The 15,544-nt window shown below is 33.9% G+C and overlaps 3 protein-coding genes across 13 annotated transcripts in view; 2 read left to right on the forward strand and 1 right to left on the reverse strand.

The window, feature by feature from the left end:
* LOC126866291 (U3 small nucleolar RNA-associated protein 4 homolog) overlaps positions 1–11,091 on the reverse strand; it is a 33,508-nt gene extending 22,417 nt beyond the window's left edge. For 3 of the 11 annotated variants that reach the window (XR_007689837.1, XR_007689839.1, XM_050619691.1), the window contains exons 1-7: positions 10,992–11,091; positions 10,742–10,802; positions 10,306–10,377; positions 9,946–10,064; positions 7,716–7,898; positions 2,002–7,586; positions 15–83 (exon numbers count right to left, since the gene is read on the reverse strand). Coding sequence is in view for 3 of the 11 variants with exons in the window: in XM_050619691.1 (XP_050475648.1) it covers positions 15–58 (44 nt within the window). In the remaining 8 variants the exon portion in view is untranslated. Of the gene's footprint in view, positions 1–2; positions 7,587–7,715; positions 7,899–9,945; positions 10,065–10,305; positions 10,378–10,741; positions 10,803–10,991 lie in introns of all 11 variants that reach the window. The other 8 variants (XR_007689841.1, XM_050619692.1, XR_007689834.1 and 5 more) reach the window with 5 other exon arrangements.
* A 719-nt stretch (positions 11,092–11,810) lies between these two features.
* LOC126866302 (translocon-associated protein subunit alpha) lies at positions 11,811–13,827 on the forward strand. Its single transcript, XM_050619717.1, has 5 exons — positions 11,811–12,095; positions 12,397–12,564; positions 12,643–12,902; positions 12,975–13,242; positions 13,317–13,827. Exons 1-5 carry the CDS (start codon positions 12,032–12,034, stop codon positions 13,382–13,384), a joined length of 828 nt encoding a protein of 275 aa, XP_050475674.1. The 5' UTR covers positions 11,811–12,031; the 3' UTR covers positions 13,385–13,827.
* Positions 13,828–14,143: 316 nt separating this feature from the next.
* Positions 14,144–15,247, forward strand: LOC126866306 (derlin-1). The gene is made up of 2 exons (XM_050619720.1): positions 14,144–14,784; positions 14,878–15,247. Exons 1-2 carry the CDS (start codon positions 14,346–14,348, stop codon positions 15,189–15,191), a joined length of 753 nt encoding a protein of 250 aa, XP_050475677.1. The 5' UTR covers positions 14,144–14,345; the 3' UTR covers positions 15,192–15,247.
* The last annotated feature ends 297 nt before the right edge of the window (positions 15,248–15,544 follow it).

Consider the following 15,544-nt stretch of genomic DNA (forward strand, 5'->3'; position numbering starts at 1 on the left):
ACCTTCCAACTCACCTATTCGCGAACGCGTGGGTTCTCCTCGTCCTGAGGAACTCCATCCGCTGTCGTCAAGAGCAGCTTCCTCTTTAAATTATAACAATTACATTTCCTCTTTAAATTATGACAATTACATTTCAGAGTTGGTTGTGGAGGAATTTGAATTAAATCAAACTAAGTAATATGTATAATAAATTTATTAGGATTAAACAAATAGAATAAATTTGTTGGATTAAATAAAACTGAAGAATAAATACAATAAGCTAGTGAAATATCAGAATCGTTTATCCCTTTTAAGAAAACTTTTAAGTAAGCCGAAAATGGGAATATCTGCCAGTAGCATTATCAAGCTTGTCGGCACTACTCATCCGTACATTCTAAAGATATATATTATAACAAGATGTTTAAGATGTTATGCATTCAATTAAAAAAATAAAAAAAAAAATGCAAAAAGAAATTTTTAAACCTTATCCCCCCCTTAAGCAATCAAACCACGGTAGCGTCGCTATTTAGTGTTACCAAAGGAGAGATCCGTGAGTATATAAACGCGCTTATCGCCTTACGATCTGCCTTCTTCTGCGTCGTTCACCGTCTTCGCGCAAGTAACACCTGACTCGGTTATTATAACTCACGTGCGTATCGCGGCGGTCATGGGATACAGGGTGTTCATAGCGATAATAAATTGTTAATAAACAGTATTTCCTCGAAGCAATGAGTACATCACGACCTCTAAGTCAATTTGTCATACTGAAATTTATCGAAACGTATGCTTTGAAGGGAAGAACCATAACAACGGACAACATTTAACAAGCTTACCGCTGGTATTTAAATTACTATAAAAAGAATCACACTGATTGGCGCTTTACGCGGGAACAAAAGGGAACTAGAAAAAATTTGTAAAACAAAGAAGAATGGCTCGTTGTTCATCATTACTTTATAGATCGAATGGGATTAGTCTATTTTAATTCATCTATTTATCTTTTTAAAAAACAAATTCTTAAACTACAACCAGTCCAAGACAATCGAAAAGTGACTTCCTCAATGCGTTAAATCATTCGTCACCAGAAAGGCAAGAAAAAATATTTCACCGTTTACGATTTTTAATATTGGCATGGTATTCTGCAATATAATTCTATGAAGGCGGATTATGATCGATTCTTGGAAGATTTCTTCTATTATTTAGCAGTTATATATTATTACATCGTAATGTACTTTGATGTCAACGTCAACACCATTCGTCGTAATCAGCTCTCTTTTATCTTTATTGAAGTCACCAATTCTGCTGGCACGCAATTAGAACGCAGACGTTCAAAATACACAGCATTCGAAGTTACCTCTCTTTCTTGAATGCTCGTTGGCTGCATGTACAACAAGTTCAGTGCAAGATGGTTCACACCCAAGAAGCATCAGACTACAAAGCATGACATTTGCCAAAGCTACGAGTAGTGACCGGAAAGGTTTGAGAATAACCATCCAGTTAACAATAAACAAAAGTACAATTGCGGTGGTTCCATCTGCTGCATCCTTAGTTATCAAGGCTCTGAAGGAGCCACCTAGGGACTGAAGAAGGCAGAACAATATAAAACACATTGGAGATTTATCATTTGATGATATTGTTTCCACTGCTCGGTCAATGAGACCGAGGTCCTATGGCAAAGTACTCTAGTGGTACTGTGAAAGAGATTTTAGGTACCTGTCGATCTATTGGATGTACCGTTGAAAGTAGACCACCATGAGATCTTATCGAAGGATTTGAAAATAACCATCCAGTTAACAATAAAGAACAGACAAGCTACAATTACGGTGGTTCCAACTGCTGCATCCTTAATTATAAAGGCTTTGCTTTAATTCGATGCTGCTACTCGCGAGTAAAATATATAATTCTCTATTCATTATGCTCGTCAAAAGTTCAATATAATACAACCAGTAAATTCCGTGTAGATTTGGACCTTCCATCCTACGACACGATTGAATGACCAAAGGAACAAAAATGCATACGACTTACGATTAGATGTGACGAACGTTGTCACTAACACTGCTGGAGTCCAAGACATGTCATCGTAAGACATGTCAGTGCAAGATGGTTCACTTGCAAGAAGCAGCAGACTACAAAGCATGGCATTCACCGCGGAAACATTTATTACATTTAACATTTACATTATTTTTTCAATGGAGATTCATAACTATTATTTTTTCATTCTTTCCGTTTACATAAATTGAATCGATTTTTGTACAAAAAAATATTGAGATAAATATGTAGCTAAGAAAGAAACAGAATATCAGGAGATATTTTAAATAAATTGATTTGCGCTATCGCAAACATCGATATCGAGTTTTCTCAACATTAGACTCGATACAACTGATGTTTTTTATAAATTTAACTAAATGTCTAAATAACCCAAGGGTCCAGTTCAACAACAAAAATTTTGATCGGATTGATAACAAAAATAAAAGAAAGCAAAAGTCAGTAGTATTATGATTAGTATTTAAAGCGCTAGTTGCATCCTGTGGATTATCAGTCTGGTAGTAATGACATGATTCCATGACCATTCTCAATTTCGTAGCCAAATGAATTTCGTTTTTCTAGATCTCACGATCTCACTGAGCTTCGTAACATTGTCGCCCCTGGCGCGTGTGAACTTACTCTGCCAAATGTTATCATATCATATGTCATAGTGCTAATGATCTTCCGAGATTGAGGTACTCATATCATCATTGTCACTGTTCCTGTCATCACTACAGACATCCAATTCAGCAGGAATACAACTATCTGGCATTTTTCTCAAATGTCCGTTGGCTCTACTCGCATCGGTTGAGATTAAGTAGAGTTTAGTGTTTACCTTGACAGAAATCTCTATCCGTAAAACATTTCTCTTGATCCGCTATTACTCGGCGAGGACTGCCGAATAGAAATATAACAGACTGAAGTGCTTTAACGGTACTAAAGGGAATCTATTTTAGGAGTATGATGAGTATACAAATTTAATAAAAGCAATACAATAACATATTCTTCTTTCAAATCGCTTTTGCCGCTTAACTTGCCCGTTATGTTTGTACGAGGTGTTATAGTTGCTGCCAGGTGAAAAGGGAATTCGCGTTTCGTCCTGGGACTACCGGTACCTGGGACTCGTCAGTAAGGCTATGCCCGGTAGTCCCTGTCTTAGACGTAGAGGGAGTCTCGCTAGGTGCGGTATTTGTATCGTGCGCCCGTATATTCGACCGCTAGCGAGACAGACAGACTCGTCGTCGTAGTAGCCCTCTGGTGTTGGCGGTTGGTACCTGCGGATCGCCCGGGAGGTGTTACGACCGCGTTGATGCCTCGACCTGTCGGCGTCCTATTGGTACCGATCCGTCATAGGACAAGTAGAGGGTTTTGCCTTTTCATTGTATTTTATGATAAATATTCGCCATATCTTCTAAACCTGATCATTTTGCAATTTATTGGCGATTTTCGAAATTTGGAGATCGTCACATTCTTCTGCTAATAACCAATCTTCTGAAATTTCGGCCAGATTAATTTCTTTTTTTTTTTTTTACTTTGTTAATTACACTACGGTTAATGTCTGTGCAACGTAATGTCTGTATGTGTCTAAGAATCACGTTATTGTGATATATACAAAGAAATTAAATGATTCTTCTATAATAAGGCAGATCAAAATTTTTTATTTTGTTCTGCCTTATGATATAAAATTCGTTTAGCTTGATAACACTGGATTTTAGGAACAATTTCATTAAAGTGTGATCAATCACGAATTACGTTTGAAAATAGCAATCTGTCGTCTGATTTACGCACAGCTTTCCGGTCTCTTTTGACTCAGATTTCCTGAACTTTGGCCACATATATATATATTTATATGATGACATATATAATATATATTTGTTAATTTATATGTTTATAATATATAAATATATTTTGTTAATTTTATTCTTATTTCGAAATTAATATTATAAACATCAACAGTGTCCTTATTTTCGATCAAATTTTTTATCAAACAGCTTTTTAATTTTTCTTTTCTTACTGCTATGACTTCTGTAGGATACACAATGATTCCAAATTTTTGACAATACTATATTTCGAGTGTATGTGTTATGAGAATTCCCTACGGTGTGTTTAATGTGTCCAATGAATCATAGAACGTATTGCTCCTACTTGAAAAAATTTGGAAGCTTTGCTGTTGTTTACGCATGTCTCCGCTATGATTTTTAAATCTCTAATCTTGGCCCTCTCACAACTATTCTTGCATTTTTCAGAGTAAATTGTGTTTCTCTGTGCCCTGCAGGATTTTTATCAATTTATTTATTAATCCTTTTCTCTGCAAATATTCATATAGTACATGTATATGTAATAAATTGTATATCATCACAGGTCGAGTGACCAGAGGTGACAATCAACTGTGTCAGGTATTGTAGTAAGTATTGTATTATTTTGAGAGTCAATATCATGTCTCGAATCCGATGATGGTTTCGAAGAACGAAAAAAAAGTATTCCAGCCGATAACAATATTATTTGTCTCGTCATTATTTTCTTCGTTGTAGTGGATGACAATATTCTTAATTAATAATCACAATTTTCTGTGAAGTAGAATTTTACTTGTATACTCATCTTCGATCTTCTCCTTTGACTCTTTAAAGAAAAGCCGAATTTGTGGCATCTTCAAGTTGCTTCCTCTTGCTCCTTTGGGAAACTAAACAGCCATTCCAATCGATAGAAGCTTCAAGTATTCTTACGCAACATATAATAATTTCATTATCACGCGATTGATTGTAATTAATCAACCATGACGCCACAATAGTTTGGTTAAAATTATTTGATCTGTCTAATGCAGGAAAATTCCGCATTTGATCTCTCCTAAGATTGTTTAATAACGTTGATTGTGGCAAAGAAATTTTAAGTTATTTGTTATATATGATTGTAAGAAACATATCCGTTGTGTTATTTGTGTGTTTGTTAGTCATTTATACAGAATAAAAAAACTAAGAATTCTTAAATCGTAGCTCCAATGAATTGCTTCAATGCCAAGTTGTTGTATTATATTATTCTATCTTGGAATTGCCGAAAGTTATTTCCTTACTAATTAATAATCATCAGTAATATCAACAGTGACAGTAAATCTCATAAGTGCAAACATTGAGCTACGAAAAGTATCCCATAAACAAACAGGATTTCATCGTAGTAGTAATATTTCAGTGATAATTTTCTTGCGAACGATGACTCACTTGAAACTATAATACATATAGTTATTACTACTCGACGCATCAGGGTGTTAGCCATGTCCAACAGGAATATCATCCCGATTCGAGGCTTCAATCAAAAGATTGAAGTCATCTTGAATCGACTGCTGCTTGACTCTTCATTGTTGAATCCTGACTCTTCATCCTTGAGCCTTGACTCTTCACTCTTGAGGCTTGACTCTTCACTCTTGAGGCTTGACTCTTCATTCTTGAGCCTTGACTCTTCATTCTTGAAGCTTGACTCTTCATTCTTGAGCCTTGACTCTTCATTCTTGAGCCTTGACTCTCGATAGGAAAGATCCAAGAACAAAATTCTTTGCGTCCGAAGTAATTAATATTTTTGTATCTTAATCGGGTGAACTAGTTAAAAGACGATTCATCTTGGTCATCTTGCAAGCCGGAGGCAGAACTTGTATGAGACAGAGAAGTATCATAGGAGTTACATGTATTTATATTTTTGAAAATCTTGACTTGAACGCAGCAAATACGATTTTTTCAATGATTCATTTGATGTATTTGATTGAGTTTGTAAAATGTAAAAAACATTTAAATACTGCATCGCTTATCGTTGACTGTATCGTAAAATGTACGGTTATTTATTTAAAACATCTCCTGAACTGGTAATTTTTCGACCAGTTTATCCCAATGTTTCTTCAGGATGACGCAGGTGCTCACCGGCCACGGAGTGTTCGGTGAGTACCTGCTAAGGATTCGGCGAGAGGCGACGTCCGTCTGCCACCACTGCAAGGAAGAGGAGGACACGGCGCAACACACGCTGGAGTTCTGTCCGGCGTGGGCGGAACCACGACGCGTCCTACGGCTCGAAATCGGCGAGAGCTTAGCCCCCGAAGCGGTCGTCGCGGCCATGCTCAGAGGGCGCCAGGAGTTCGCCGCCATCCGCACCTACTGCGAGCAGGTCATGCTGGCGAAGGAGCGGGCAGAAAGAAACCGGGAGCGAGCTCGCGATCCGTCCAGGACATCGCAGCGCCCGAGGAACACAACGCGCCGCAGGGGCGCGACGCCGCCACCGGCGCCGCCGCGGCCACCGTAGGAGCGCGAAGAACCAGGAAGAGGCGTCAGGGGACGGGGTCCCCAGGATGACGCAACAGGAGCGAGGCGCTAGGGGGCGTGGTCCTCCCCCAGCGGTTCAAGAAGAGCAGGACGCCTCCCTTCGACAAAAAAGGAGAGATAGACGCCCGGGGGTAACCGGTAGTAATTCGGGAGAGATCCCGGGTGCATCTCGACTCAGGCGTCAGGACAGGCCACCGTGGAGGTTTTAGCCGGTACGAATCCGGCACTACCCAGCGCCCTCTCCCCGGAGGGCGCGGGGCGCCTATGAAGGTTTCCTCCACGAAAAAAAAAAAGAAAAAAAAAAGTTTATCCCAATGTTTACAAGAAATTCACAAGCTCTTCAACATTCTACAAAATCTACATTTCCATCAAAGCAAAAGAATGTAACATTGTTAAATGCATGTTTGTATAAATAAGTACTTGAATAGAATCATTAATTTAGAAAACATGGTGACGAATGTGGCCGAACCGCAAGGGGAGTGCAATGTTATTCTATTGAAACGAATTATAATCGACAACTCTAAACCAAATCTTAGTCAATGAGGAAGTCAGGTAATAAAGTGAAAGACTTAACCGGTAGAATCGATAATAATGATAATTGCTATATTTTATTGTAAATTTCTGTACAATAACAATACCGTGTAGATGATTCTTGGTCTTATTATTTAATTGTACATAAACATAATTGAGGACAATTGTTAATGAGAAAATCAGTTAACTGACTAGAGCAAAATTTTACTGAGTAACTTAGTTTACTGATACAATCTTCCGTGGAAGTAAATTTTTTTTTAACGAGGGGGAATATCAACGATGAAACCAAGTGACAAAGGAAAGAAGACTTTAAGCAGCAGAAAAGGAAAATATTCGAAACATACTTTGTGCTATTGACAAAGCAGCTACAGCCGGCAAAGAACCTACAAGATCACAGGCTCCCTCAAACGTTGAACAACCATTGGACCTTTTTAAAGATACATTTTAGCGACGAGCTAATAAATCAAATAATTACTTACACAGACAATTATGCAAAGTTGGGCGAGAGGACGTTGTCATCACATTCAATTTGGCAAACATAACATAATGTCATTAAGGAAGAAGTTTGCACGTAATCACCCGGATTATTGCCGCGGTGGAGGATGTCAGCAATAATACCGTATAGACCATATTAAAGAGAAAAAAAGTACAACCACATATAGCTTACAAACGGTACAAGAATCGAGAGCAGAAGACTTTCAAGGAGCAAATTTTTGCAGATTGATGTCTCATAAAACTCACCGTGATAATAATTTTCTATAATCATTATTTAATTCGCTGAAGTATTATTCGTGGATGAAGCGTCATTTAGTGAACGCGGGATAATACTCCCACGTGTAAATAGATTATATAGAGGTGATACAATCATTGGTGCTTTTAATTTACCTTCATTAAATGGGAAAGAAGCAATGCAGCATACATGGAGGCCGCGCACCAACATAACTTCATTATGGAAACAGGTAGACCGATCGAGAACGACTTGTACTTTAGTCTACTTCATCTACTTAATTTGTAAGAGATAATTTGCTTCCCGCTGCTCGAGCTGCCTTACTTTCTCGACACCACTCCCTGTGAGATATCAATAGTAACTTCGCTACCAGCGAATTCAATTCGATACGTGCACACTGAAATATATATATATATAATATATATATATATGTATATATATGATATACAGATTATGCCTTACACAATGTACCGTAAGTAACGTATGAATAAAAGTGAGTTATAGAGTATATATATACTCCAGAAGATGCAGTATACTACTTTTATTTACTATTCATGTAAAATGTAAGAATGGTTTCACTGCTTTATTACAGATATAATTACTTAGCAATTGATACTAATTCGTGTATGAAAAACGGGAAAGATGCAATGACGTTACTAATAATAAATGCTATAAAATTAGTATTACAAGAATATAAGTATATAAGTATATTATATAAGTGTAATGCAAAATAAGAGATATCTTCAAAACAAGCACAAATTAGCGTAATGGGATATTTTTATCATAATTGTAATTTTCAAACCAAAACGCCAAGACATGGCGTGTTTTACAGAAAATAGAATCTTACTAAACCAAGGGCGACTTTAACAGTACCACTAAGATACTTTGCCATAGACCTCGGTCTCATTGACCGAGCAATCACATTAATACTTGCCATATACAAACAATACACATTGCACACACTGTTGCTTCAAGATGAAACAAAGTTATATGGGGTACTGAAATAGCACCTTTTATCCCATCACCGACTCCAGATTGTCACCAAAGATTTTCTCTATTCACACGAACGTACCATATATAATACATATATGTATATATATACCTATATCCTGTAACATCATTTTTCGTGTCTCTCTGTTATCCTATTCACATGTAGCTACATAGATGTGGACGTTCGATGTGACACGATGATAATTTTCATTGCTTTTATCCGACTTATCGGTACCCAGCACGTCACGTTAACCGCTTTAATGGAAAGAAACGGAAACGCTCTTCGTCGAAGAAGTCCCGCGGAGGAGTCACTCCCTGGAGAACTCCTTACCGTACGTCCAAACATTTCTCCTCAATGCGTCAATATTACAGAAACTATTGATTTTCCACTATATTTAAACCACGTAAAGGACCGTTGGTCAATAACTGTAGCTACTTCTGAAAGTGTATGGTTATAGTCATCGGCAACGTTAGACATTGGATCTTCTCACAACTCTTAGTTTCTTTGTCCATATCGAATCCTTTGCGTTTGAATAATACAGTGCAATCTCCCTATTCAAAAAGTTCCTACGTACGTTGTACGTGACTGAGTAATCACACGAGTATAAGGCAAGTCTCGCGTGGAAGAAATTTATTCGAGGACGAGATGATGCGATCATCTGTTCTGTCGAAGTCGTTTATTTACGATGTAACGGTCGTGTTATGAATCGACTAAGAAATACATGATTATATGGAGATTTCATTGTATTCGGGTCTATGCGAATTTTGAAATTTTATTAGCTTCGTTGAATCGTATTTCATTTACGTAGATTTGTTTAATGATATTATTTATTTATTCGTAATATATCGATACGTATACGTAATACGTACGTTATACGTAATATATCGATATATGTAAGTAATTGTAAAATGTACTCGAGCAAATGTAATGTAAAATTTGCTTCAGTGCAAGGATATTTTGGACGATTTTCAATTGTCAATAACTAAATTGTACTCCCTTTGGTTTTTGAAGTAAAATTTAATTGAAACCCTTACGTAATGCTAAGAAGAAGGAAAACTACGAAGAGTATAAATAATTTATATGGAAACAATAATGAAGATTCTACTGATAGCAACGTGATATTCTCAAGAAGGAAGCATGTGAGACCTTCTCGCGCATCACGGTGGCTGATTTAACGATCTACACCCTGTACAGGTTGGGCCTGCATTTCGTCTAGCTAAATAGCACGGCAAGGGGTTAATTCGGTGCTGCTACTCGCGAGTAAAATATATAATTCTCTATTCGTTATGCTCGTCAAAAGTTCAATATAATACAACCAGTAAATTCCGTGTAGATTTGAACCTTCCATCCTACGACACGATTGAATGACCAAAGGAACAAAAATGCATACGACTTACGATTAGATGTGACGAACGTTGTCACTAACACTGCTGGAGTCCAAGACAAGTCATCGTAAAACCGCCATTAAATAGGAATCGTCGAGTTCCACAGAAGAGGTGAAGGCTGGAAGATTCTCCTATAAGAAAGCGTACAATATTATACGTAATTTATTCCTAAAGACAGTATTAATTATTTGGGAAATGTGAAATGATGCAAATTTTATCTGTATCAAACAAAATTTTAGCGATATTCAATTCAGAAAAATAAAATGTTTTAATTTGTTAAATTTTCACAAAATTCTATTTTTTAATTAATCATAATTAATGTAAAATACAAGTAATAAAATTAAATGAAGTACAAAATACAAAATTACTTACATTCTTGACTTTTGAAATACAGCTACCTTGTCCTTTCCAGGGAACAGCAAGAAGAAGAAGGAATAAGCCAACCTTTAACAAAATAGATGCAGACTATGTAAAAGAAAAGAAGAAGACTTGAGACATGTAATAGAAGAATGCGAAATAACAGAAGGACAAAAGGACATACAAAAAAACACTAAATGAGACTGGAGAAGGACTAACAGAACTAAAAGCAATAATAGAGAAGGGAAGGGCAGTACAAGATGTTGCAATAGTTTTTAGTTATTAGTTTTTAGTTTTTAGAGATAGAATAATTAAGGGAGTACAATATAATAGAGTGGATAAGAGGGGAGGTAGATATATAAGAAGCAAAATAGGTAAAAGAGATGTAAAACCAAAAGCTTGTCCAAAGCCGAAAGGCGGGGACTAAGCAATAATAAATAAATATAATTACCTCTGTAATGTGCAATACTGTTCTTCCATTTAGTCGTAATGTATTATAATAGATAGATTTCCTGAAACAAAAGCATGATTATTTCAATTTCATCTAAAAAAATACATACTTTTTTATTAATACATTTAATATATATTAAAAGTAATATAGTAAGCAATGTAATAAAAAAGTAATATATATATATTAAAACGTATAATAAACATTATTGAAAGAGAAAATTAAGTTGCTATAATATTATTTAATATTTTACCAGAATGTTATAACGAAAAATGACCTGTCCTATGCGACGCTAACGCGACGAATGACGAACGAATCGACTGACTAACATTCTTAGCTCGGGGCTGCCAGTCTCCCACTCCTCATTTCTACTGCGCAGGATTATACCATGCGCAACCAATACCATGCAAGAACCAATAGCACAGCAGCTTAAGAGTAAAGAACAATTCTAAAAATCACTTTGGTTTATTTTCACTTGAATTTTTCAAGCAAAAGGAAATTATAATTAAAGAATAAAAAATACTTAATTGTTTGAGAATAATACTTGAATTATAATATATCTTTTGAATTTAATTAAATATATGTATATATTACCAACTTAGAAAATTACTAAAGATACTCGAAGATACTATATGCAAATGAAATTCTACTTTTGTTTGAAAAGATAGATATTTGAATAGATGCATGAATACTTCTTATGTAATTGAATCTTAAAGACTTAAGAATTTGAATAATATAGATTTACTGAAGAAAATGAATATGTACGAATTTTCCATGAAATGAATGTGTTCCCAAACGCCCTCTAATTTATTGTAAGAGTACTTAATATATAAAAATACATGGTTTAAAACGAAGTAGCCAGAAAATATATCTTTCTATAAATATTATATTTCATTGTTTTATATTTACCGCAGAAATTTGTTTTATCTATTAAATATTGTAACGAATATTTTGCTTTGGATATTATATATATTTTTGCATTTTATATCTTTACTCTGTTGATTTTTGCACCTTTAAATTCACAAATCTGCAGCCTAGTAATTCAATTTAGTATATTGGCAACATGAAACCTTTCATTTGTGATGTTCTTTATTTAATGCCAACGCTACGTTAATGTTCCACGTTGTAGGATTGACGATTGCGTTACTGTGCTTCCACGTCGCAGGCAGAGATGGTAGCAGGTTGTGTTATTTCGAAGCACCGTAGTCGAGTGTTGATTTGAAGTGAGTGTTCGAGAAGTGGAATAAATCGGTTTTCATAACAGGAAAGTTAGTTTTGAAACAGCGCAACGAAATGGAGAAATTTAGCATTTTTTTATTACTCTTTATTTCTGCAATTACTTTCACAACGAATAAAGGTAATGGATAATAAAAATCGTCAACTAATATTTGTTTCATACGTTATGATTTATATTTGTATTACACATATGTAATATATATTGATATAAAAAATTACTTTCCTTTCTTTTCCAGTTTTTCTATAATTTATATTGAAAATATAATTAATGCAACCGTTACAAATGTCATTTAGTAAATTTGAACTAACATCTTAGATAATAAATTCAAATCATATTGACTGAATTGGTTTTTTTATTTTACATATGTTTGTAACTATTTATGTATAAGTAATCCTGTTTGTATTTTAAATTTTTATTACAGTTTATGCTCAAGAAGATGAAAATATAGATGATATCGTGGATATTGAAGGAGAAGATAATTCTGTGATAACAGACGAAGAACCAGAAGATGAAACAACCACTGCTTCATCTGATGCTGATACAACTATATTATTTACTAAACCAGTTTATAATGGATTATCAACATTGGGTATATATAATAAGCCTTTTGGAATCTTATTAATATTTTTAATATTAATATTAATTAGTAATTTATTTACTTTTCTAGAATTACCAGCTGGAAATTTAGTTGAATTTCTTGTTGGTTTCACCAATAAAGGAGAATCTGATTTTATTCTTGAATCTTTGGATGCCTCTTTCCGTTATGCAATGGACTTTAACTTTTATATCCAAAATTTTTCAACTGTTGTATATAACAAAATTGTAAAACCAAAACACGAAGCGACATTAGCATATTCATTTATTCCATCAGAAAATCTTGCTGGAAGACCTTTTGGTTTTAATATTAATCTAAATTATAAAGATTCTGTATGTAACACATTTAATGTTCCATTCTAAAAGTATTGATGCAAAAATTGACAAATGTCCATAATTTTGCAGAATGGTATTGGCTTTAGTGAAGCTGTTTATAATGAAACAGTGCAAATAATAGAATTAGATGATGGTCTTGATGGAGAAACAATTTTCTTATATGTATTTCTGGCAGCATGTGTGATATTGACACTTGTAGGAGGACAGCAACTTCTTTCATCTCTTGGTCGTAAATCTCGATCTTCTAATACTCGTAGAACTCCTGTCGAAGTGGGTACATCGAACCCTAATAATGTAGACTATGATTGGTTACCAAAAGAAACATTAAATAGAATTAGTAAGTATCTCATATTTTATTTACTTTAAATAAAATGTAAAAAATAGCATTTTACATAAAAATCTTCCTTACAGATAAATCTCCTAAAACGCCCAGACAGAGTCCTAGGCAACGAAAAGTTAAGAGAACAGCTGATGATTAGTTGTGTTAATATATGTGTGTTTGTCTGCTGTCGTGTGTAAATAGGAAGTATGGTTTTATATTCTGTAACAATTCTTTAGTAACAAATTTTCACATTTTTCAATCCATACTGTATTAAAGTCTCTCTCTCTCTCTCTCTCTCTCTCTCTCTACATCATTATTGTACATCTAAAATATCAGAAACAACATTATACCTTATAATGGAACATTTCTAAATAAATTTTATAATTTATTCTTGATGTTATATAATGCTGTGGAAAAGAAAGGGACAACAAAAATTAAAATGTGAAACTTTCATATAAATAGTATTACAAAATTTTCATATAGTACTACTATGAAATAATCATATGAATACATGTACATTTTATAATCACTGTCAATTTTGTTATTGATCACCATTTTTGAAGTGCTGTTATATCAATAAAAACAATTTTATATAATTTATTTTTGTATTTGTAATATAGAACTTTATAATAACAATGTAACTACTGGAGAAGCTTTAATATGTATTTATAAGTTATGTATTATTTATAAATTCACAATTATATTAGAAATTTAATATAAGTAAATTCTAAGAACGTTTATTTTTTGTTTTAGAATTTTGTAAGAAATTATACTATAACATGAAAATATGAACAATTCTACAAAATCTTCTTCATACTATTTTTTTCTTTTTGTAATTGAAATGGAATTAAAATTTTGTATCTTCTTTTACATTTTTTGTTCTTAAATATTGAAAGAATAAGTATAGAAATTCTTACTTACTAATTCTTAATAAGTATAGAAATTTAGAATTCTTACTAGCACCATATCTGTTATTATATGTCCTAACCTAGTCTACGTTGTGTCGTTGTTTAGTCACTAAATAATCACACGTCATACATTGTCATACTGAGTTGTACGTACGTGTCGAATTTGGTGTTATACATATTAATTATTATATTAACGTAAAAATTACAAAAATGTCAGACGTAAGGAATTGGATTAATTCTTTACCAATTTTTACAAGATATTGGCTATTATGTACAATAGTTTGCACGTTAGTTGGAAGATTCGGGTTAATAAATCCGACTTCACTAATACTTATAAACGATCGGTTTATAAACAATTTTGAAATTTGGAGAGCAGCCACCAGTGTGTTTTTCTACCCTTTAAATCGGGGTTCGGGATTTCATTTTTTGATTAACTGTTATTTCTTATATAATTATTCGTTGAGGTTAGAACGTGGAGAATACGATGGACGACCAGCAGATTATTGTTTCTTACTCTTATTCAACTGGATATGCTGCGTTATCATAGGAGTTATTGGTGAATTACATATTCTTATGGATCCTATGGTACTCAGCATATTATACGTTTGGTGTCAATTGAATAAAGATGCTATTGTTAATTTCTGGTTTGGTATGTATTTTTCTTTTTATAAGCATAAGGCTATAAATTTGTCAGTCATTCTATCGTATCTTATATTAATTGTATGTTTCTATAAATCAACAGGTACACAATTTAAAGCAGTATACTTGCCATGGGTATTGTTTGCATTTAATCTCATTATCTCTGGAGGTGGCATGATGGAACTTTTTGGTATTCTAGTGGGGCATCTTTATGTGTTTTTAAAATTCAAATATCCTCAAGAACTCGGTGGACCTGAATTATTAAATACTCCAAAAATTCTTGAATCTTATTTTCCATCTCAAAGAGGTAATATCAGATGGTTTGGAGCTGCTCCTATGCAAAGAACACAAACACAACAAGCTAGAAATACATTTGGTGGTCATAATTGGGGACGAGGATATATTTTAGGAGACTGAATTGTTAAACCTATTATAGAGAAATGTCATTTGATATTAAAATCTTTTCCATTGTTCTCCACTGTTTTAATTTAACTAGTTTCATTAAGACATGTGTAAAGAATGTACAAGTAATTTTAGTTTCTAATGTTTTAAAAAATTTCTCAACAATAAATGCACTTAATATGGAAACTCAAAGTAGAGAATATATTTCAATAGTGATGAAATAATAGTGTTTTATTCGTTTTAAAATCTGTTGATATTTGCAATTTTATATCTGAATTTCATAGATTATAAATATTTTTTTTATACGTAATATAACAAAGTAATCATATTAATACTTGAAAAATTTTTAATTGATCATGACTTCCTTA

Source organism: Bombus huntii, chromosome 6, assembly GCF_024542735.1.
Source record: "Bombus huntii isolate Logan2020A chromosome 6, iyBomHunt1.1, whole genome shotgun sequence".
NCBI classification, from domain to species: Eukaryota; Metazoa; Arthropoda; class Insecta; order Hymenoptera; family Apidae; genus Bombus; species Bombus huntii.